The sequence below is a fragment of the Pecten maximus genome, chromosome 14 (genome assembly GCF_902652985.1).
Source record: "Pecten maximus chromosome 14, xPecMax1.1, whole genome shotgun sequence".
Lineage (NCBI taxonomy): Eukaryota > Metazoa > Mollusca > Bivalvia > Pectinida > Pectinidae > Pecten > Pecten maximus.
Genome location: NC_047028.1, coordinates 1,306,703 through 1,332,034, shown reverse-complemented (window position 1 = coordinate 1,332,034; position 25,332 = coordinate 1,306,703). Strand labels below are relative to the sequence as shown.

Below are 25,332 nucleotides of genomic sequence, written 5' to 3'. Positions count from 1 at the left end.
CTTGGGGGTTAGGACGTTACAACTAAACCATACACATATTTGTTATTTCATATCAGAAATATACTTGAAAAATGATATTCGATTGTGTCCGTGTAGCCAAATAGGTAGGATATCGATGTAAAATGGAGAATTTATATACAGTCTGATGACGTTTTATGTGTGCAGGGGTATAACGTGTGATAGAGATGTACGAAGAGTACGAGTTGTTGTATGTTTTTGTAGACTAGGTACATTTTTGAAAACATTACGGTAAACCAGTAAAATGTATGTTAATATTTTGGTAGACATTAATTTTACGATGTTTGTTTGAACTTTGCGGATATATAGCCGCCAGGAGCTCGTAAGCGATCGATGTTAGCTATAGGCTTGTAAACATTATTGTTATTACGCAAAGAAGTACGTAATATTTGGTGCGTTTAATGTTTTAGTGCCAAAACGTTTTAAAATGCGTGTAGAATGTCAGGAAATAATATTTGACATTGAAGTTTAGACTCGTACATGTCGTAAGAAAAGTTTTGTTAATGCAGACGCAAAATGGTATTTTATTTTAATATGTTTTATGTTTTCACGTTAGAAAAGATAAATTGCTTTTGTTTACGAGAACTATTAATTATGTATGACGTTTGTGGGGACACAAACTCTTCGAAAGAAGGGGGTTGTGTAGTGAACTAGGAAATAGACAAGTTTTATATGTTATGAAGCCTTATGAAGTTTTATATGTTATATTATACGCTATAATATAGTCAGCCAAATCTATTCGAGTTGCTTCCCTTAGATCAGTAGTTAATTAACCCGTTTACACCCTCCATTCTATATCAAGGTAAAATATGACCAAACGGTAGCACCTGAAAGTCAGTCGTTATTAGGTAGCACACGGTCCGTGGGACCAGTGGTCAGTGCCTAGGGCTATATTTGGAAATGACGTTATGGGGTGTAGATACGCCCATATTTCGGGGTAAAGGTCATGATTGGTCAATTGACCACATCGTCAAATAATACATATTAATTAACTCTCAGGGGATATAAAAAGACTTGCGCGTTTTGCATAAGGAGTTGGTGTCCTAGGCTCGGTTATAACCGGAACAAGGACGTTAAGCCCCATCAATCAATCAATCAAGCATAAGGAGTTCTCCAGCAGCTTTCAGTCTAAACGGACTTAGTGCCGTTTGGATGTACATATTTAGGATGTGAGGACTTAGTTTTGTTTAAATGTGTGTGAACTGTTAAGTGTGAATGCGCCGGCGATAGTGTGGAAGATGGATGAAACTTCATTGGATTGTATTGTACCTTCGGGATTTTCCTGTGGATTAATAAATATAAGTAAACTTTATATCCAGTGTTGAATTATGTTTATCACACCACAACCATCCCAAAAAGAACTTTCACGTCCCGTGTTCATGGAGAGCGGACGTTACAGTAAGTAATTAATAGCAGACCTTACCACAGGTTGGTGATCCAAAATAGACATTGTACGGGGTTATGTTGCTGTGTCTATCAAATAATGTAAAAATGTAACTGTTCTTTGTTCTTTCTATCTACAGTAATGACTCGATAATTTAAAATCTTTCATTAACGGTATATCTATTTTTAGTAACACGCGTCCAGCGAACGTCTATGCCATCGGTAATACTTACTAGTCTTAACACATACTACACAACTGTACACGAGACCACGTTATGTATTACGTGTACGTCTCGGTGATTCTAAGTGATTCATTCAACCATTCTGTTGATGTATGTTGTGTAAAACACGTTGAATAAATTTACGAAGCATATGTGAAAGGCGATACATCAAACACAATGTGTGACTACCTGGAGGTGTCTGATTCGGAAGGAAACTGCATCAGAACCAAGAGATACCAAGGAAAACCTTATGTGGACATTTTCGTGGGGAACATCGAGGACCACTTAGATAGACTAAGTTGTATGGAGGTTCGAGAGGATGACACATTTGTACTCTCCTACCCAAAATCAGGTATAACTTTTACTTTTTAGCTCTCTGGACGGTTTTTGCCGGAAGTAGAATTATTAAAATTTTGTGGACAGAGGATATCAGAAACAGTGGGACTGTCAGAATGGATTTCAAGACACATGATTGGGGTCGACACGAACTAGATTTGACAAGAAATTTGAGTTGTTAAATGTTTTCATTTTCGAGTAATCGTCAATTTACGGTGTCATAGGGACATGCCGAACGTTATTGTGAGGAGTTATGAGGCAAAGTTCCTATATCAACCCACTGTAACGTGTATATAGTAATGGGCTGCAACACACGTATCCCTGTGCCGCTGCAAAAAAAATGCTGCTATGCGTGTTACTTTATACACATTATGTCGTCTGCTACAGTGTACAAAGTGTCTCGCGAGGTATACGTATACGTCCCTGGCAAACACTGATATGAAACATTACTATTTGAACGGATTTTGACAATATTTCGTCATGTTATGAAATGTCCATAGTTTCTTCTCATAATATTTATTTATTTTTCCGTTGAGTATTTATGGAGCAATACAGAATTGTCTACACTGATAATTTCCGTGTGACGCCATTTCTCTATATGACGTTACTAAAATAACGTCAAAATGGCGTTCAAAAAATCAGGTATTGTAAAAACAAATTTATTTCTCTAGTCATATACATCGGAAAACAGTGAAAATATTATGAGATGAAACAGGAAACAATTCTCTATAAGAGTACAAAATTTCATTTAAAACGATCAATACACAAAGTCAGGAAAATTCATTGAAAAAGTTGAAAATACAAAGAATATAGAGCAAAATAAAAAAAAAATTTGATCGTACAAACAAGCTGGATTTCAAATCAACGTCCAGAGAGCTACGAGGCCCTTTATGGAGGGTTAAAAGGGACATAAGTCAAACATACTATTTTCAATCTTTTTTCTTACTTTTTTTTACTTTTCTAATTGCAACTTCTCATTATTTGTCATTACTGATTTATTTCTCACAATTTTAATGCTTCATTTTACGTTATTACTTTTTTGAATTCAAAACTCTTTATTTTAACATTTTATCTTCAATTGTGCATTTTGTTTTTTTGGTTTTTTTTTTTTTTACTGTTGTTAAGATTTTATATTTAAACTTTAAAGTTCTCCAATTTTACAACTTGTAAAATAACTATTTTTGCTAAAACATGTTACATGAAAGATGAAAACTAAAAATGAAGAGAGAAAGAAAGGGGGAAAAGTAAGAAATAGAAAGTTAGAATTATGTCCCAAAAAACCCTTATGCAATTTTTCATCTTCATTCTATCGCCAGAGGGTGCTTAAATCAATCGCTTCGGAAGTAAGGATTACTCCCTACAGCAGCCATGGCAACAGTGACTCTCAAATTCCTACCAATGCCCGACTGAAACACTTCATCATTGTTTGGATTAAGCTTTGGCCCTAAATTATACACTCACTGCTTTTTATCCTTAATATTCGAAATAATATAGTATATAGGTCTCTGCCTCAGATGATAAAATCCTAGTTTAAAAAAAAGTGTTTACGACACCGAGCCCGTTTTTTCGTGTCTGCTCCGGTTGAATGGCACAGGCAGTAGGCCAAGAGCTCGAAGTACTAGACCGGTTTTCGTAGTTCCGCATATCATTCAGCAATCTAATTAAAATCTAGATGGTCATTCTCACTACGTTACATGAGAAACGTGTAGTGATAATGACCATCTAGATTTTAATTAGATTGATCATACAGCGCCCGTACTGCCAGTTCCAAGACTTCGATATAACGGTTAGACTCCCATCAACCGATGATTTTGCCGAATATTGATACAATATATTAAATTGTAAATTTCATTTCGGGACTTTCCCCATAGTTCAAAGTCAGTATCAAGCGTCTTTGTCAGTGGTCCGTGTCAAGCAAATTGGGAGATTGTCTAATTTTTTTTATTCGAAAACTTCTTCAGTAGTGTTGGGAATCACTAATAAGTTCATTATCAATCATCATCATATCGATAATTGATCGATCATGAATATAACTTTAGGGAAATATCTTATTACCCATGTAATTTAATATCAAGAACAGGTGAGCGAGTTATCTCCCTTTTTCTATCACAGATGAAAATTAAGTAATTAGCAAGTTTTAAATTATTTATGTGAATTTGACCAATAATTCATGTAAAGGAAGCTTAATAATGCATAATAAATCATATTTTTATTTTTAAATAACTTTTTCAACCTTTTATCAGGTAGCAGTGTACACCAGTTTGCCCTGGAGTTTCTGAAAATTAAGTGGCAAATTATCTCTTACTCTTATATATATTTGCTTTGTTATTTGTTAGCTTTGTTTATCACCCTTTGAATAGCCAGCTGAGTCAGTTTGAGGCAGGGTCTCCTTGTAGTAGTTAGTGACTACCTCTGAACAACATGCAGGAGACCTGTCTGTCCCCAAGCCATCCAGGAAATGGAGCTTACCAAGCAAAATAAATAATATTTTCTTTTCAAATAAATGATTTAAACTTTTTGTAAGGTAGCAGTGTAGACCAGTTTGCCAAGATTGTAAAAAATAAGTAGCATCTTTAAGTCTGAGGCTGGGTCTCCTTGTAGTAGTTGGTGACTACCTGACTGAACAACATACAAGAGGCCCATTGCATGCCATCCAGAACAAAAAGGGTAAAGTGGTCTTGTCCAAAGACATAACCATGACAGCACATACCGGACTGATTGTCAGCTTCCGACCATTTTCTTCTGCAGGATAACTGTTCAAACTATACTTCTTCTATATATATAATACTAATATACTTGGTGTATTTGGTTTAACGTCCTATTAACTGCTAAGTTCATTTAAGGACGTGTCAGGTTTAGAGGTGGAGGAAAGCCGGAGTACCAGGAGAAACACTACCGGCCTACGGTCAGTACCATGGCCAGTTAACTTCCAATGTAGGTTTCGAACTAGCAACCCATAGGTGAATAGCTAGTGATATTAAGTGTTATGACACCTTAACCACTCGGCCACCGCGGCCCCTCAATAATAATTAACTATCTTACAATGGCAATAGTACCAAAGAAGTGAAAATTGTGGAAAATTTGTTTCTTAATATCTAAATGGCTTGAAATTGAGAGAGTACTTCTACAAAATGAAATGAAAACCATATTTTATGCAGTCTCAAAAACATTTTAATGAATTTTTTTTTTTTAAGTAGAACATATAGGATAATTACTTGCGGTCTAAGGCCTGCAATTTCAGTACCTGTTTAAAACGATTTAATTTTTATTTGTTACAGTTGCAATTGTAAAAGATGTGAAAATAAAAGAAAATGGTGTTATCCCAATATCAAAATAGTTTGATATTGAGAAAATAGTTCTACAATATGAAATTAAAACCAGATTTTATGTTAAGTTTCAAAATCCTGAATTTGTTTCTTCAGTAGAATATAGAGGGAAATTAACTGCAGTCTTTGGCCAACAATTTGTAACACCCTTCCTAATGTAAATGTTTGCATATGGTGGTTTTGGCCTAAAAAAAAGAAACATATAAACTATTTACATGTACACTAGTCCTACTGTAGTGTTACTGTATTTCACCTGTGTGGAGATGACATTATGAAGAAGACTATCTTGTAGAATGGTTATCATTAAATCCTGGTCATTGTTTGAATTTGTCAAATAATTTTCTATAATACCTTTATATAAGTAAAGTTTAAATTCAAAAGATAAAAAAACAACTACTTTGTTCCCCAACATTGAATTTAACATAGTGCAACACAGTAAATACATAATAGTTCCAAAAACTTAAGTATAAATTTGTCAGAATTAGTGTCTTGCACATTGTTTTCTTTGGTATATGTAAGCGAAAGGTTGAAATATGTTGGAATGATATTTAAAATAAAGATATTTCAAAATTTAACAATTGTTACCTATGTGCAGATGAAAGTTTGGAGAAAAACCATTTTTTTTTAAATAGTGATAACAAAATATTAGCAATTCTTTAATTTTGACAAGTAGTTTTCTATTATACCTTTTGTGATAAGTTGAAACTGATTACAAATTCAAAAGACAAAACTACAACATGGTTCCACACCCTAAATTAGTTAATTAACTTATATGATATAACAATCAACATAATTTTAGTAAAATTTTCTCAGAACAGGTTTCTCGCACATGGTTTTCTTTGGCACATGTAAGCAAAGGGTTGAAACATGTTGATATGGAATTGATAATAAAGCAACTTATAGATATTTGAAAATTTACTAATTCATGAAATTTCAAAGTAAACTATTTTGTAAAATTGTGATAGCTAAAACCTGGTAACTCTTTGATTTTGTCAAATAATTTTCTATCTGATAATTTTTTGTAATAAATTGAAATTGATTTAATTTTAAAAGATAAAAAAAAATGCATGACATCTTTCTATACACCCAAAGCAACAGAATTTTTCCTATTGCAACATAATAATTGACAATATTTTAGCTTAAAATTTGTCAGAACAGCTTTCTTGCATATTGCTTTCTTTGGTGCATAAAAGTGAAGGGTTTAAATATATTTGAAAACTTATTTCATTTATTAATCAATGCAACAGATGATATAATTTGACACTGTCAAAATTTAAAGCATTAATTAGAACATATCTGTATTTCATTAAGAATTTGAGAAAAAAACTTCTATTACTGAAAAATAATTATTTAATATACTGCTAGTGTGTACTGAAGTACATGTACAGTATACGTAGTTCCTTGAAAGTTCGTGTCATCGTACTTAGCTAATGTGTACGAGATATGATTCTCGAAATGTCGTTGCTCCACAACATAAACAAATATCAGCTGATCAAGACATCAAAGCATAAACTAACGACACAGCAATTTCATTAAACAAACAAACAATAAAGACATTTTAAAAATATTACATATTTAAACGTCGCCTGTCTCTAAAACGTGAATGAACACGTAACATTTATACTAGACCTAGGAAACCTACTGGAAACCTACGACTCCATAAGAGATTAGATTTGTTATCGAAAAGATGAACAGCTGATTGACCCACTTCCGTCACAAAATTTGAGCGATGTCGTAAAACGACACGGAAAAATCGTCAAAAAGAAACATTTTATGGGTACACAAACGGTGTCTCAATACTAATAATTACATATCTAATAAGCACAATGCCTAGGATTTAACCGTTTTGATAAAATCATAATATGAAGTTACCAGTCGGTGGTTGTTGGGGAGCGCCCCGTGATTATATATTTATGTTTAGATTTTACTGCCCCCTGGTGTTAGAATAGTTGGAAAAAATGCATCAAGGGTTTTTTGGGACATAATTCTGAAACACTTACATTGTTGTTGTGAAACAAAATATACTTAAATAACCAAATAGGAAAAGAAGAAAATGCGATATTAAACCACTAAATTTGAAAACCATAAAACTATCAAGCAGAAACTGAAAAAATGACATATTAAATCAAAGTTTTTGGTCACAAAATAGAAATAGCCGACTAATATCTAAAATTGTTAAACACAATTTTACTTAGTTTATAGCATCAGTCTACAGCAATAGGAATATGAAACAAAGAAACACAAACTATCTACCGCTGAATAAAAGAAATTTAATATCAACACTTATCACGATGTAAAAATAAAGAAATGAAAAAATAAAAGATAAAGGAACAATAATCAAAACAATAAGTTAAATGGTTAAACAAACAAGAAAAGTTAAACATATAATTATGTCCCTTTTAACCCTCCATAGCCCTTGGCCTCTTGTTACATAATAAATCTACTTCTGGAATTTTGGACTGTGTTTGGGTCCAGGTCTCAGAGGTGTTTGTAAGATGCTGACAAATTTAACTCTGACCAAGAGTAGAGGGGACGGACAATTCTAGCTAATTGTGTAACCTGTATGTCGTTAGAGGTGAGGTTAGGGGATGAACAGCTCTAGCTCAGGTAACCTGTATGTCGTTAGAGGTGAGGTTAGGGGACGGACAACTCTGACTAAGATAACCTGTATGTCGTTAGAGGTGAGGTTAGGGGACGGACAACTCTGGCTCAGGTAACCTGTATGTCGTTAGAGGTGAGGTTAGGGGACGGACAACTCTGACTAAGATAACCTGTATGTCGTTAGAGGTGAGGTTAGGGGACGGACAACTCTGACTAATGTAACCTGTATGTCGTTAGAGGTGAGGTTAGGGGACGGACAACTCTGACTAAGGTAACCTGTATGTCGTTAGAGGTGAGGTTAGGGGACGGACACCTCTGGCTCAGGTAACATGTATGTCGTTAGAGGTGAGGTTAGGGGACGGACAACTCTGACTAATGTAACCTGTATGTCGCTAGAGGTGAGGTTAGGGGACCGACAACTCTGGCTAAGGTAACGTGTGTGTCGTTAGAGGTGAGGTTGGGGGACGGACAACTCTGGCTTAGGTAAGCTGTATGTCGTTAGAGGTGAGGTTAGGGGACGGACAACTCTGGCTCAGGTAACATGTATGTCGTTAGAGGTGAGGTTAGGGGACGGACAACTCTGGCTCAGGTAACATGTATGTCGTTAGAGGTGAGGTTAGTGGGCGGACAACTCTGGCTCAGGTAACCTGTATGTCGTTAGAGGTGAGGTTAGTGGACGGACAACTCTGGCTCAGGTAACCTGTATGTCGTTAGAGGTGAGGTTAGGGGACGGACAACTCTGGCTAAGATAACCTGTATGTCGTTAGAGGTGAGGTTAGGGGACGGACAACTCTGGCTCAGGTAACCTGTATGTCGTTAGAGGTGAGGTTAGGGGACGGGCAGCTTTGTCTCAGGTAACCTGTATGTCGTTAGAAGTGAGGTTAGGGGACGGACAACTCTGGCTCAGGTAACCTGTATTTGATTAGAGGTGAGGTTAGGGGACGGACAACTCTGACTAAGATAACCTGTATGTCGTTAGAGGTGAGGTGATAACACGTGCCCAGGTAATTGGTATATCTGAGCACATTACAGTTGTGTGGTTGTATAAGCAGACATTACATCATATTAACACTACAGCTGTGAGGTTGTGTAAGCAGACATCCTCCCTATTAACACTTCAGCTGTGAGGTTGTGTAAACAGACATTCCATCATATTAACACTATAGCTGTGATGTTGTGTAAACAGACACCCTATCATATTAACACTACGGCTGTGAGGTTGTGTAAGCAGACATTCTTTCCTATTAACACTACAGCTGTCAGGTTGTGTAAGCAGACATCCTATCCTATTAACACTATAGCTGTGAGGTTGTGTAAGCAGACATCCATCATATTAACACTATAGCTGTGAGGTTGTGTAAACAGACACCCTATCATATTAACACTACGGCTGTGAGGTTGTGTAAGCAGACATCCTTTCATATTAACACTACAGCTGTGAGGTTGTGTAAGCAGACATCCTTTCATATTAACACTACGGCTGTGATGTTGTGTAAGCAGACATTCTTTCCTATTAACACTACAGCTGTGAGGTTGTGTAAGCAGACATTCCATCATATTAACACTACAGCTGTGAGGTTGTGTAAGCAGACATCCCATCCTATTGACACTACGGCTGTGAGGTTGTGTAAGCAGACATTCCATCATATTAACACTACAGCTGTGAGGTTGTGTAAGCAGACATTCCATCATATTAACACTACGGCTGTGATGTTGTGTAAGCAGACATTCTTTCCTATTAACACTACGGCTGTGAGGTTGTGTAAGCAGACATTCCATCATATTAACACTACGGTTGTGAGGTTGTGTAAGCAGACATCCTATCCTATTAACACTACAGCTGTGAGGTTGTGTAAGCAGACATTCTTTCATATTAACACTACGGTTGTGAGGTTGTGTAAGCAGACATTCTTTCATATTAACACTACGGCTGTGAGGTTGTATAAGCAGACATTCCATCATATTAACACTACAGCTGTGAGGTTGTGTAAGCAGACATTCCATCATATTAACACTACAGCTGTGAGGTTGTATAAGCAGACATTCCATCATATTAACACTACAGCTGTGAGGTTGTGTAAGCAGACATTCCATCATATTAACACTTCACCTGTGAGGTTGTGTAAGCAGATATGCTATCCTATTGTTACGGTTTATCCAGGAATCTTAGTTGTATCGTAATACTGGAAGATTAAATATAGCCGCCGAAATGTCATAAATGCATGATGCAGAAACTATGATTCACATAGGTATGTACTGACCTGAAGTAAATGTTTCATAACATTTCTAATTAATTGGCACTTCTGAACGTTATTTTGTCAGGGACCCACTGGATATCCTCGATCGCCAGCATGCTCCGGACGGGAACATCCGACTATATTGGATCTCCGCATTTCTTGGACTACAACGAAGTGGACTTCCTGGAAAAGTTACCGTCTCCGAGAATATTAGCCTCCCATATGACCTTTGACCGCCTCCCTCGCCAGGTCAGAGAGGGGAAAGGAAAAGTCGTGGTTGTGTCTCGAAATCCGAAAGACGCGGCGGTGTCTCTTTATCATTTTTTGATGAAAATAAACCAATCCGCATTTAAAGGATCCTGGGACGGCTTCCTGAAGTTTTATTTGGATGGAAACAGTACGTATAACGTTGTTATATATGTATCTCCGATATAATCACACAATATTCATACCGTACACTAGTGGTTATTTAGACTTCGGTTATAAAACAAGAGATCTTGGGGCACAACATTGACACAACTCAATCGGCACTGTGTAAGACTGGTCAGTCCTCTACTTTTCTGATATATTGTTCTTTCCCTTTTGATATGAAATTTGAGAGAGATCCATGTAGAACTATCTGAGATACAGCGATAAGATACTGCCACTATCAAATTAAAATGATCTAGAAGAAATTTGAAAATAGTAATAAAGGATTTCAACTGCGAAATCTCAACTGTACACCTAGTGGGTCATTTTTATTTTCAATTAGTCTCAAAATTCAATATACACAACAACTAACCAAGAGTAACCTACGTAGGAAATTTCGGAAAGATCCACCAAGAACTTTCGGCGAAAGGTGATAACAAACTTTAATAGTCAAAATTAGAAATTATCGACTGCCAGTCATTTTATTTCCCAATCACTCTAAGAATGAAATATATACAACTAAAGACCAAAGAAAACACATACAAAATTGGAGAAACTTTCATGGAGAACTTAATGATACATATTGATAGCAAACTCCAATTACCAATTTCTAAATCGTCGCCTGTCGGCTATCTTATTGTGCACAACCAGGGACAAAGGACAACTTTCCTATCGAATTTTAGAAGGACGAAATAAGTACTGACCAAGGACGAAGGTCGATTTATTCATATGCGAATATTTACATTCACGCTACAGTATCACTTCACAGGTAAACCTAGAAAGCTTTGTTTCGGATTATTAATGTAGACCCGAATAGAGTATGTATAAATACACACGTGAGATTGGTGTATACGATTCCTTTGAACGACACCTACGTTTTTGTGAAGCATATGGAAGAACGGCGATAATTCTGTCCGAAAAGTTTGTAATTATATACGTAAAACCATGTGTTTGATAAGGTTTTCGGATACATCTATGTTCATTCTTTTATGTGCTAAATGTAGATAAAAACACGTGCTTTAATTAATCTGTCTAATATTACTTTGTGACTATTGCTTTATATGTTTTTAATAGTCTGCTGGCCATCTTTGTGTTTTACTGGTTTAAATCTTCTGACTATTTTTCGTTCAGTGTTTTACGGGTCCTGGTTCGATACCTTCCTTGACTGGGAACGCACGCTACAAACTTACAAAGGAGATAACATCATGCACCTTTTGTACGAGGACATGAAGCAGGTGAGCTAACGACACCATTACTGTAACAATGACGGTCATTGGATATAAAGTAGTGAATGTGTCATGTTACAACACACCATGTCAAGAAATATGTATATTATTGGCTAGATTATCCTGTATCTATTTCCTCACCAGGTGGCACCTTTGTATATCCAAAATGTGCTTCCATGGTCCTCCTTTATCAGTTTATTTTTATTTTAGATATATTTTGTATATCAACCAGAACGTCATTCCTTCTCTTTGTGTACTGACCTCGTCTGACCTCGTCTGACCTTAATATTTACACTATGTCTTTTGTACTGACCTCGTCTGACCTTAATATTTATACTACATCTTCTGTACTGACCTCGTCTGACCTTAATATTTATACTACATCTTCTGTACTGACCTCGTCTTACCTTAATATTTATACTACAGGTTTGTGTACTGACCTCGTCTGACATTGATAATTATACTACATGTACAATGTACATCTTTTGTACTGACCTCGTCTTACCTTAATATTTATACTACATCTTTGTGAACTGAACTCGTCTGACCTCAATTTTTATACTACATCTTTATGTACTGACCTCGTCTGACCTCAATGTTCTTACTGACCTCGTCTGGTTTGGTTTGGTTTACGGTCATTTAAGGACGGCCTCCCGTGCGCGGGACATGCATGCGTGTGGTGAGTGCGTATGTGTGTTTTGGGAAGCTGTGGTATGTTCGTGTGAAGTCTCCTTGTGATAGGCCGGAACTTTTGCCGATTTATAGTGTTACCTTACTGAAGCATACTGCCGAAGACACCCAGCAGCACACACCACACGGTCACATTATACCGACAACGGGCAAACCAGTCGTCCCCCTCCTAATATGCTGAGCGCTAAGCAGGAGTAGCAACTACCATTCTTAAAGACTCTGGTATGTCTCGGCTAGGGGACAGAACCCAAAGCCTTCCTCACAGGGGTGAACTCTCAACTAAAGGCCAAAAGTTAGGCATTGTCAAGGGAGACATAAGGAAGAAGAAAGTGACCTCGTCTGACCTTAATATTTATACTACACCTTAGTGTACTGATTTCAGCTGATATATATATTGATACTACATCTTATCTTCATCCTAGTTATTTATATTTGTATACTTATTCCTTGTTTACTGACCCCAGCTGAACTAACTATTTACATTTGTGAATTCTATCTTTGAATACTGACCCCCAGCTGACCTTATTATTAACATTTGTGTACTCCATCTTTGTTTATTGACCCAGCTGACCTAATTATCTACATTTGTGAATTCCATCTTTGAGTACCGACCCAAGCTGACCTAAAAATTTACATTTGTATACTTCATCTTTGAGTACCGACCTCAGCTGACGTGATTATTTATAATTGCATGCTTCATGATTGTGTAATGACATCAGTTAACTTAATTATTTTCATTATATTCTATGTCTTCATGTAGTGACTTCTACTGACATTATTATTTACATTTGTGTACTTAACCTTGATGTACTGACCTCAAATGACCTTATTATCTATATTTTTATAATCTTCTTTGCATATATACTTGACCTTCAGGACCTGCTCTCTAGCGTCACGGAGATAGCGACGTTCCTTAGCGTGACGTACGATGTGTCCTACCTCAAAGAAGTCACTAACAAATGCACGTTTTCAACCATGGTCAAAACTATCAGGGGTGACGTTAAACCGCAGGATCAAGGATTCATCAAAGTGGTTTCAAACGATCCCCTACTACCGATCTATAGGAAAGGTTAGTATATATTTTTACATTGGTAACTGTGACGTAGCTCATTAATTTGAGTTTTGTATCACTATTACATTGGCTCATTACAAAAAGTGTCACTGTTTTACTGTATGTATATGATTATATTATATATGTTTATTATCATGACGACATCCATCAACATAAAGTAATGCCAGACTTGATATATTTGTACATTAATCCTCTGACGTCATCGTTAACAGGGTGTTGATACTACTAGTTTACAAACATAGGATTTTTAGTAAGTTAATATAACGATGTATCGACCGAAATCAAACTGCTATTATTATTTTATCATTTTTCTTGATTAAAGGGGCATTCCTTCGTTCGGACATCAGAACATTGCATCATTTCATTTGATGAAATGTATGTCATAACGATGACTATATAAGTGTGTGGCCACATGTAATGAAATTAACGCCGAAATATACCGACAAAAACCGTATATTATACAAATACGGTCTGTATGTCTTTGCGGGAATTAGTGATACCTCGGGTCGAATTAAGAATTTTCAGGACTTAATACTCCAAGAACCTTTGATTGATCTTGAGAGTAACACTGCCGTATTAATGTAAAGATTATAACTTTTACTACTTGGAAAATACTTATTTTCCAGTAAGTTTAATTATGACCACTTAGAGTTTATTTAAACAAAGGAATGCCCCTCTTTAATTAAGTGGAAGATGGCGACCAAAGTGGGATCGGTTGTATAATGCGTTTAAATCCTGTATGACCTTTTACTGTGATTTGTTTAAAGAAAACAATTGACCTAACAGGCCCAATGGAATAAGATGATTATGTCCGTAATCACAAATGTCTATTGATTAGGCCATCCAAACTAATAAAATCAACTATATACGTACCAGGATAAGGTCGCACTGACATTTAACTTAATTCATTTGGAGATGATATGTTGCTCAATTTATTTACCGAAGTAATATCTAGTTGTTTTCTCTCTAAATGTCGAACGCCACAACATAATAACGAAACCATTATTCCAACTCAAAATCGATAAAAACGAGGTCAAAATATTGACAAATTATAGACTCACATGGGTACCACTGAAAAAGTACATGGAAAATAAGACCATGTGTCCGAGAGAGAAAACGTCTTCATTAACGACATCCGACACACAAATCTGGGTCATATATGGAATAAGTATCATTCTCAAAATGCAAATTAACGTGTTATCATTCAGGTCTTAAACGATATAAAACCTCCTCCTCTGTGTTTATTTCTGACCGAACTCGAGTACGGTCTAAAGAGTATGACAATTGCATTACTTATCTACTGTTTCTGTCTCGTGTCCACAATGGCCAAAATGTTATCAATATCCTCTTTGATATATTAGAGTTTTGAAACCCGAGCTTCACAACGTCGCTATCAGTTCAGTGGAGGTTATCCATAGTTCTCCGTTTATTTGTTATGAACATGGGCAGGGCCCTTGGTAAAGACCGTCAGTTACCAAAAGACGAAATTGTTGAATACGTAATACGATAGTGAGCTGTAAACAGAGCCATCTCAGATGTGTAGCAGTCTGGATAATTATCCACCTTCCTCAAATTGTTCGGCAGACATTTCCACACCTGGGCGGCCTCGAAGCGGAATTATTTCAGACAATACCTTGTTGTTCTTACTCTTCGTAGCCCAAGCCGTCTTTAATTCCTGAGGTGACAAAAAGAAGAAACCAAATGTTAAAAGGTTCCATAATTATCCGGGGTTACAGAGGTAACATCACTAGTCATGAATATCATTATGTTTATATTGCATAAGATGGTTTTCTCTAAAGTTTGTAAGTGTTGTGAAAAAATCCCCAATTTGAGGACAAACATTAAAATTGGATAGCATAAAAGATTTCGAATTTATCATTTACCCTGATTGCTTAGATTACAGCGAATCCTTATAAAATAAATAGGTGTTTAGATGCTTTCTTGTAAATGTTAGGTGAATGAAAGTCAAACTTTTCTGTATAGTGTAACATATTGCCCTTAATATTATAGAGGAATGATCTATTACGAGTCTGTTATCACCATCGGCTCCTCATACAATTTTCCTCGAACCACTTGATAAAATTATTGCTCTCCTCTTCAGGTGCATTCTTAAAGTGAACCTGATCAGCGTCATTATGTAACAGTTTGTTATTGCCTGCATAATTGTAGAAGATGCTCTTATAAATATAACAATAATAGTATTTTGAAACAAAAACATGAAGTATGAAGGGTCCTTAAATAAATCCATGAGGAACTCCCTTTTCGAGTGCTCCAAGTCCTCGTCCAACCCGAATAACAGCCCGTGATGAATACACTCGAAAAGGATTAAAAATGTTTTTAAAATGGTGTGTAATTGATCTTATAAAATTCTCTCAAGAAATTAGATGGTAGTAAACATTCTAACAGGTCTGCCCTTCTGGTTGTCCAGTCGATCCTTTTTTAAAATTCGAACAACATATATAAGTTTTAAAAGGAAAGTTGTGAAAAATGATCAGGGCAGAGCTTAGTGAAGAAGGGCATGCCTTACAAACTTTTGACCTATTATGGGATGTAAAATTGTACGCCACGACTACTGTAAAGCGTATATGATCATATCTTAGGTGTGGAATTATCTCCCTTATAGTCAATAGAATGTGGCATTCGCTGTATATGGGCTCCATTATTTTTAAACGTGTTATCATCGGAGGTTGCTTTTTCGTCTCCTGCATATGTAGATAAGAGATGCTGTTTTAATTCTGCTCGCTTCGGTTCTATGATGGGAGGCCACAACCAATTGCAGATGAGTTCTTCAATACGTGGATATATCGATGTTTGAGACATTGTTCTTCTTCGACGAATTACATGACTTTGATATTCCTAAAGTCCTAATGGCATGGTTTTAATGAGCGAGTTCAAGTACTGCCAGAGTGCGAGTCAGAATAACTGTTATTTACCGGAGGAGGTCAGATATTGTAGGGTGATGTCTGTATAACATAAGCGGAAGAAGGAAAGAGATCGGGTGTACGAGCGGGATGTTACAAATCCCGTGGTTCTCTGAATGAAATGTCATGTGTACATGATATGGAGGATAAGCATCATTTGTTGTTAAAGCTGGATGAAGCTGTGGTGTTGTTTACTTTGAGACACCCTTTTAGATATTTGTAGCCTTTTTATTCTGTTGTAACACTTGAAAGGTTCTTGTGGAAGGATTAGGTGGTGTTGTCCGAACAGTCACATGCTGTTGTGCTGTGGTATGTGTACCTAGGGGATTTGTCTGTGTTCTTTGCCACGGTTATAATAATTTGACACCTTTTATTTATCTACTGTATTTATGTAATCAGTTTTTTTTTATTTTTGTTGCACGGTTCAGGGATCTCTCTGGTATGTTGTATTGCTTTCCAGGAGATATTGGAAGCTCCGTTCATATTTGTTGAGTTTTCGAGGATCCAGACATGCTTGACATAGCCATGATATGATTTGGGGGTGTTCCTTAATTAATACATCAATCTGTAATTCGCTCGGATTTAGTATGAGTCTCCCCAGATTTTATGAAGTACTAGTCAGGTCAGGTTTGTATATAGAAAGTTGATAGTCAATTACAAACACTGATGAATGTCATCAGATAAAGTATGACGAGAAATTACAAAATAAAGAGGGGGGATGCGTTGTAATAAAATGTACTGCATCGTATTTATATAACGATGATGTTGTTTTCGTTATTTAATTTTTTTTTTTTTTACTTTTTTAGGTGAAGTTGGTGACTGGAAGAACCATTTTACTGTGACACAAAATGAATATTTTGACAAAATTTACGCGGAGAAAATGAAATCTTCAACCTTTAGATTTAGATTCGAGTAGACTGTATCTAGATATCACGTTATACAGAACAAGAAACTGTTGTGTATTTGAATAGCCAGTTAGCCACGCTAATTATATAAAGAGTCCATTCCGGATATACGGTTATTATGTTATACACGCCTCGCGTATGAATACGCACTGTTTGATTAATAAAAGTAGTTCGACAATATGGACTCCACGTGTTGTGTTGATTATGAGAGCCAGACAGTTTCCTTCTTGGATTCCTCTTATTAATACTCCCCCTGGGAACATAACACAAATTGGCGACGAGCTACAAACGAACCTGCAAAACACAATGGCTAAAGGAGGCGTTGGAAAGGTCGGTATTTTTGATGAATCGATCGAAAGTTGGGAGTCATACACCGAACGGGTCGAGGTGTGTTTTATTGCAAATGGCGTCAAACCAGAAATCAAAGTGGCCTCGCTGCTTAGTTTGATTGGTCCTAAAACGTATGGGTTGCTGAAGAATCTACTGGCCCCAGCTAAACCATTAGATACGGGATACGATGATATTATAGCCCTGCTAGATAAACATTTAAATCCCAAACCATCCGAGATAGCGGAGAGGTTTCGCTTTCATAAGAGAGAACAGCGCCCTGGTGAAGATGTTATGACTTATGTAGCAGAATTACGCAAGTTATCAATTCATTGTAATTTTGGAGATACCCTCCAGATCACAATAAGGGATCGCCTAGTTTGTGGTTTACGCCAGGAAGCTATTCAACGTAAACTTCTAGCTGAAACGACACTAACATTAGACACTGCTATTCAGACTTCGGTTGCCATGGAAACGGCAGGGAAGGACGCAGTTGAACTCCAACGATCACATAATGACAAAGCAACGCCTGTAAACAAAATAAAGGCACACTACAGTGGTAATAAACAGAGCCATGGTAAACACTTTTCTCGCAAAAACAGTGATAGGTCTACTAACTCCACACAAAGTCCTAAACATTACAAGAAATGTTTTCGATGTGAAGGTACCCATGATGCCAGTACATGCACGTTCATATCCACAATATGTCGGTATTGTTCTAAGAAAGGGCATATCGAAAAAAGCATGCTTGTCTAAAAAACGAGAACATAAACATGTGAAATATGTCAAAGAGGGAAGTGACGATGACCTTAACCCAGAAGAACCATTGTACTACATCAATCGAATGGAGCATGGACGCCCTGATCCTATCCGTATCAGACCAAATATTGAGGGAACAATGATAGACATGGAACTCGATACAGGAAGTACAGTCACATTGATTTCTCAGGACTTGTACAAGGAACATTTCTGTCATATACCACTACATGAGACCACAATAAGGTTGAAGACCTACTCTGGAGAAAATATCAAACCCCTTGGTGAGATACGCGTTTCGGTTAACCTGTACAATCAGACAGCAACAAAGAATCTGTTAGTAGTACCGCAACAAGGCCCAGCATTGTTTGGTAGAGACTGGCTTAGAACATTTCAAATTGATTGGCATGACATTAAAGTACATGTATTGAGATTGTCGTCCACACCGACTGAACTTCAGAACATTCTCGATGAACACAAAGCAGTATTCTCAGAGGGAATTGGAAAACTTAAAGGTATCAAAGGTAGTATTACTCTAGAGGAGAATGCTCAACCTAAATTCCATAAAGCTCGCCTTGTACCATACACATTGAAACCCAAAGTTGAAGCAGAACTTCAGAGGTTGGAACAGCAGGGAATTATCATACCTGTCAATCACAGTAAATGGGCAGCACCTATAGTACCGGTTGTGAAGAAATCAGGCCAGGTACGAGTATGTGGGGATTATAAAGTCACCCTGAATCCAGTCATGAAGGTTGAACAGTACCCCTTGCCCCGCATCGAGGTTATATTCTCATCTCTGGCTTGAGGACAACGGTTTTCGAAAATAGACTTAACGCAGGCATATTTGCAGATGGAGATGGAAGATTTGTCTAAAGAACTGTTGACAATCAACACACACAAAGGTCTTTTTCAATATAACCGTTTACCCTTTGGTGTAGCCTCTGCCCCGGCATTATGGCAGCGAGCCATGGACCAAGTCCTTCAAAACGTTCCATTTACCTCATGCATCCTGGATGATATGATTATTAGCGGTCGTACTGACGAGGAACATCTACAAAATTTGAGAACTGTACTACAGAGATTGGAAGGGTATGGGTTAAAGGCAAACTTGGACAAGTGTGACTTTTTCAAAGAAAAGGTTACTTATTGTGGACACATCATCAGTCAGGATGGTCTCCAAAAATCGCCGGACAAAGTGGATGCTGTTCTGAACGCTCCGATACCTGAAAACCAACAGCAACTACGCTCATTTCTAGGTTTGGTAAACTACTACCGCCGATTTTTACCTGACTTATCGACAGTCGAAGGACCACTAAATGAACTTCTTCACAGTGACAGTACCTGGAAATGGACCACAGCTTGCGAGGAATCATTTAGAGAGGTTAAAACTCTGATCACATCTAACCGTGTACTATGCCATTACGACCAAGAACTACCAGTAAAACTCGCGTGCGACGCATCACCATATGGTCTAGGATGTGTTCTCTCTCATACCATGAAAGATGGCGAAGAGCGGCCTATTGCATTTGCCTCACGCTCATTGACCAAAGCAGAGAAAGGTTACTCACAGATTGACAAAGAAGCATTGGGTTTGTTTTGGGGTGTTCAGAAGTTTAATACATACTTATATGGTAAACACTTCACACTAGTGACTGACCACAAGCCCCTTGTTCAAATTCTACATCCGCACAAGTCCATACCAGCCATGACAGCTGCCAGGCTTCAACGATATGCTGTGTTTTTGTCGGAACATTCCTATGATATCGAGTACAAAAACACTACAAAGCATTGTAACGCGGACGCGCTTTCGCGGCTTCCATTGAAAGGTAGTTCAGACGGAGCTACGGACCCTGTGGACCTTTTCTACACTGCACAGATCGAAACACTACCTGTAACTAGTGCACAAATTCGTCATGAGACATCTCGAGATTCCACGTTATCTCGAGTGTACGACATGTTAATGTTGGGAACATTGAAGAAAACAGATGACCCTGATATCATACCTTACATAAATCGACAGGATGAACTTTCCGTACATCAAGGTTGTATAGTATGAGGTAACCGTGTAATAATACCAAGTGGCCTACAGGAAAGAGTTCTTACAGAACTACACGATGGACATCCAGGAGTGGTCCGGATGAAATCTGTTGCGAGATCCTATGTTTGGTGGCCAAACATTGATAAACAAATTGAACAGTTGTGTAGTTCATGTCTAGGATGTCAACGATCGGGACACATGCCGAAATCTGCACCAGTACACCCTTGGGAGTGGCCTTCCAACCCATGGCAACGGATACATGTTGATTTCGCAGGGCCTTTCATGAACTTCATGTTTTTAATAGTTATTGATGCGCATTCCAAATGGCCTGAGGTATTCATCATGAGATCCACTACAACCACGCTCATCATCGAGTTACTACGCAATTTATTTGCTCGTCATGGTATTCCTGAGCAATTAGTCTCAGATAACGGACCTCAGTTCATTTCTGAGGAGTTTCGTCAATTTATGAAGCAGAATGGTATTCGACATAGTACATCATCACCATATCATCCGCGTACGAACGGACAAGCGGAACGTTTCGTCCAAACCTTCAAACAAGCCATGAAAAACGCAAAGGATGAAAAACGTACATTACAGCAAAAACTGAGTGTATTTCTATGCAAGTACAGATCAACACCACAGATCAACACCACATGCTGACGAATGAGACACCCGCTAAGTTGCTCTTAGGCCGAAATATAAGGACACGGCTCGACATTATGAAACCTGATTTGTCAGCTAGGGTATCATACGGACAAGACCGCATGACATTGTCGCGTCACACAGGAGAAACTGTCCGACAGTTTTCTAAAGGCCAAAGTGTGATGGTACGCGATTATCGTTCGTCAGACAGGAAGTGGATTCCTGCATCTATCCACACCAAAACAGGACCTCTGTCCTACACTATTGACACTGGAACAGGAACTCTATGGAGACGTCATACAGACCAGCTTCGTGCTTGTACTGTTAAACCATCAGAGACGGATGTCACTACAATAAACTTACCGGAACCGGAAGTCGGTCCTATTACACCGGAAGTATCATCGACTCATCAGTCATCTGATAAAGCAACTATTTCTGACGGGAAGGAGGAAGTGGTACCTGTGATGCCTACACCTAAGCAAAAACAGACAATCATTTCCAAATCATCCCCATGTGTAAGTGTTGCTCCACGACGCTATCCAAAGAGAGAACATTCACGAGCTCCAGTGAAATTGAACCTTTAATTAATTTTAGTGATATGTTATTGACAACACTGTGCAAGGGCATAATAATCCCTGTGTGTCAATAAGGGCCAAATAGGTTCTACTAAATCATAAGTTTTTGTTTTAGTTTGTTTAGATGTTAAAGTTAAAGTTAATACTCTTATCAAAGTAATTAATATTCGTATGTTATGAACAGTAAAAGAAAAATCCATAGTTGTAATCTAGTCAAGATTCTCCAAGTAATATCTCAGAGACATTTATATTCCAAGTTATATCTCAGAGACATTTATATCACAAAAGTAATTGTTAAATCGAAAAGGGGAGGAGTGTTGTGTATTTGAATAGCCAGTTAGCCACGCTAATTATATAAGTAGTCCATTCCGGATATACGGTTATTATGTTATACACGCCTCGCGTATGAATACGCACTGTTTGATTAATAAAAGTAGTTCGACAATATGGACTCCACGTGTTGTGTTGATTATGAGAGCCAGACAGTTTCCTTCTTGGATTCCTCTTATTAATAATCCCCCTGGGAACATAACAGAAACGTTTTTGTTTCTCACAAATATACTCAGCATGGTCCAAGTACGACACTACCTGGTTTGCCGCGCTTGACTGCCCTTGATCATTTCTGTGTTTGTGTGTATGAAGCTGGTGACTTAGGTATACATATATTACATAATTAATGTACGTATATGGAAAATATTTGCACAATATTGTAGGACTGGACTGGACTACTGACTCACGTGGTTAGAGCATTTGCCCGAGATTTGAGTCCGGTCTGGTTGTTGCATTTTCCATTCCCGATATACATTTACAATATACATGTATTTACTTACATTTGAAAATTGATAAACTTCTTTCTTCTCTTCCTCTCTTTGTAATTGTTAAAATGTTTCATTATTAAAACGTATTACACATTCTGCTTCTGTACCAATAAAAAAACATTGCATATTTATGGAACCGTTACCATTGATACAATGTATAGCTCGTACTAATCCTACCTCTTCTTACATTAAAGTATTTGATAATCCGTCGATACAACTAAACAAAATGTACATTTCAACATTTAATAATCTTATACTGCTTGTTTGTACACTAGTCAAGAGAGCTATTCCCACACAACTCCAATATACAATGTACTATGTCTTTTTTCTTATGTTATGGAAAATTAAAAGTCAGCATTACAGATATAATCGCCTTCTTGTTTCATCTTATGGAAATTGCACTTGTATCCGTACATTGGCTAATTGTGATTGTATGTTTTGACAGATATTTACATAATGTACGTTATCACTGTTTATCTGGAATTTATTTGGTAGTCACTCAGGTAAGACATACAAGTCTGATCACGGTATGGAAATCGAACAGTCAGAGGGGTTGTCCAGACCGGAATGAGTATTTTATAGATAAACAATACTATATCGGTAAACAGTACTTTAGAAATGTTTTATAGATGGGCAATATTTTATAGATTAACGGCATTTCATAGATAAACAGCTTATAAATGAAAAGTATTTCATAGATGAACAGTATTTTATACATAAATTATGACTGATAAAGTATGCCAGGTGGTATATGCCGTGTGTCTTGTGTCAGTAACGTTACCTGTCAGGTGAGTGGTAACCATGGACACAATGACACGCATTAGTATTAAACATACATTAGCTAACATACAGACGTTAAGATGTACAGATAGGTGTGTATACCTAGGTAACTGTGCATGTTACACACAAACCACGCTCTCTGATATATATGTAATTTACCAACACTAGATAAAATTCTAGATAAGACGGCCAAACATCTTAACACGCGACATCCAGTAGGACACACAGACCAATGTCATGATCGTTTAAATTTTCACGTCTGTAGTCACAGACTTCTCGGAATGAGGAATATCGACAGTGCCGGTTCTGACCACCAGGATGGGGACGAGCTTCAGTGTGAGGAGGAGCAGAATTCCTGGACAGATTACAGCTATCTCCCGATTGATCATGGATGGGCGTTCGTCATCGTATTCGGTAATATATCACTTTCAATTGAAATATGCATTCGATACGTGCATTTTCCTGTATTACATCCATCGCTAGGCTTCGGTCCTTCAAGCTAGAGTTTATAGTTGCATTATAACATCATCTATTTATGCCATTTCAATGAGATATTTGAATCATTTATAGCTTCAATTCATTTATTGTTTTGATTTGCATCGCTGTTTGTTAATAATTTATTTATGAAATAAAGCGTGTGTGGGCCGAATCGGGGTCCCGATCTTACTGTCAACAATGTATTCCTACGCGCCAGAGTACTGTTTACTGAAGTGTCAATGGAACATCAATTTCGTTAGTAAGGCCAAATAGAGAATACTCAGTTATCGAACTGACGTCATGTAGAAGTATCTATTTATATACATAAACATTACAGCATCTATGGAGCTGACGTCACGTGGAAGTATCTATTTACATATATCAACTTTAAAGCATCTATCAAGCTAACGTCATATGGAAGTATCTATTTACATACATTAATATTAAAGCATCTATCAAGCTAACGTCATGTAAGAATACCAAACACAAATACTCATTGCAACACCCGTACAGAGACAATCCAAATATTAACACAAATTCTAAAAAATGTTCCACATTGATAATGGCTTAGCTGTCGGCTACTGCAGCTGTTCTTGGGAAACTATTTCCAATTCAAGATGGATGGAAGTACAACCAAGATGTAGCCGGAACTTCCCTGAGGAAGAGTCGCGGGTTTGGGCTCATTATTGTTTAACGTCTTATTAACAGCTAATGCCGTTTAAGAACGGCTTCTTCCTTGTGAGAAATGCATGCGTGTGGTGGATGTATGTTCGTCTCCATGTGATATCACGGAACTGACGCCGACATTGTAGTGCTACCTCACCCACGCATACTGCGAAGACACCAAGAAGGATACACAACCAAGTTACATTATACCGACAACAATCGAACCGGTCGTCCCACTCCCAAAATCCTGAGCGCTCAACAGGAGCAAAAATACCACTTCTATAGATTTTGGTATGCTTCGGCCAGGAGATAGAACCTAAAGCATTCATCACAGGGTAAACGCTCAGCTTTCTGCCAAAAGTGAGGCAGTGTCAAGAGAGACTTTACGAAGAAGAACGTTTCTTAGAGAAAGAAGAGAAAAGATAAGATCCTAACTTATATCTGCGATAATGCAATGGGATAGCAGGTACAATTTTTACGCTCTATCTGAAAAGGGTTTGTGTATCCTGACTGTTTTGTTTTCAAAAGCTCTGCTTGTTTAAAGATTCTTACATTTCTAAGATAATAGGTTTTAAAAATCTATTTCGTATTGAATAAAAGACGGACACCATCTTCAATTTTTTTGTCATCGTGCAAAGTGAAGATAACCTACGGTTTCGTTCTGGGTTATCATACGTCTTGTCAACATAATTGTGTCGAGTCACTTCCTTAGATATTAGAATGTACACAAAATTCCTTTTGGCAAAGAACTTTTTTCATTTATTCGATACAGTCTGGAACAAAAAATGTTAATTATTCTCTCGTTGAAAATTAGGTCTATAAATAGTCTATAAATAATGTTTAATTAATGTAATTTCCATACAAATTCTGATGCCAGTTTGGATAAATCATTTATAATTCCAG

The 25,332-nt window shown here is 37.2% G+C and overlaps 5 protein-coding genes across 5 annotated transcripts in view; all 5 read left to right on the top strand.

Annotated features, from left to right (window-relative positions):
• Positions 1-1,701: 1,701 nt before the first annotated feature.
• On the top strand, positions 1,702-17,528 carry LOC117342600 (amine sulfotransferase-like). The gene is made up of 5 exons (XM_033904797.1): positions 1,702-1,974; positions 10,208-10,519; positions 11,662-11,765; positions 13,323-13,515; positions 17,246-17,528. Exons 1-5 carry the CDS (start codon positions 1,800-1,802, stop codon positions 17,353-17,355), a joined length of 894 nt encoding a protein of 297 aa, XP_033760688.1. The 5' UTR covers positions 1,702-1,799; the 3' UTR covers positions 17,356-17,528.
• Positions 17,529-17,650: 122 nt separating this feature from the next.
• On the top strand, positions 17,651-19,235 carry LOC117342589. The gene is made up of 2 exons (XM_033904784.1): positions 17,651-18,202; positions 18,336-19,235. Exons 1-2 carry the CDS (start codon positions 17,651-17,653, stop codon positions 19,233-19,235), a joined length of 1,452 nt encoding a protein of 483 aa, XP_033760675.1.
• Positions 19,236-20,666: 1,431 nt separating this feature from the next.
• Positions 20,667-21,131, top strand: LOC117342588 (uncharacterized protein K02A2.6-like). Its single transcript, XM_033904783.1, has one exon. The coding sequence runs from the start codon at positions 20,667-20,669 to the stop codon at positions 21,129-21,131; it is 465 nt and encodes a 154-aa protein (XP_033760674.1).
• A 104-nt stretch (positions 21,132-21,235) lies between these two features.
• LOC117342587 lies at positions 21,236-21,697 on the top strand. The gene has a single exon (XM_033904781.1). It carries the CDS (start codon positions 21,236-21,238, stop codon positions 21,695-21,697), a length of 462 nt encoding a protein of 153 aa, XP_033760672.1.
• Positions 21,698-23,398: 1,701 nt separating this feature from the next.
• The window catches only part of LOC117342586 (monocarboxylate transporter 12-like), a 32,140-nt gene continuing 30,206 nt past the window's right edge, over positions 23,399-25,332 (top strand). The window contains exon 1 of the mRNA XM_033904780.1: positions 23,399-23,700. Coding sequence (XP_033760671.1) covers positions 23,568-23,700 — 133 coding nt within the window. The 5' untranslated portion in view covers positions 23,399-23,567. The remainder of the gene's footprint in view (positions 23,701-25,332) is intronic.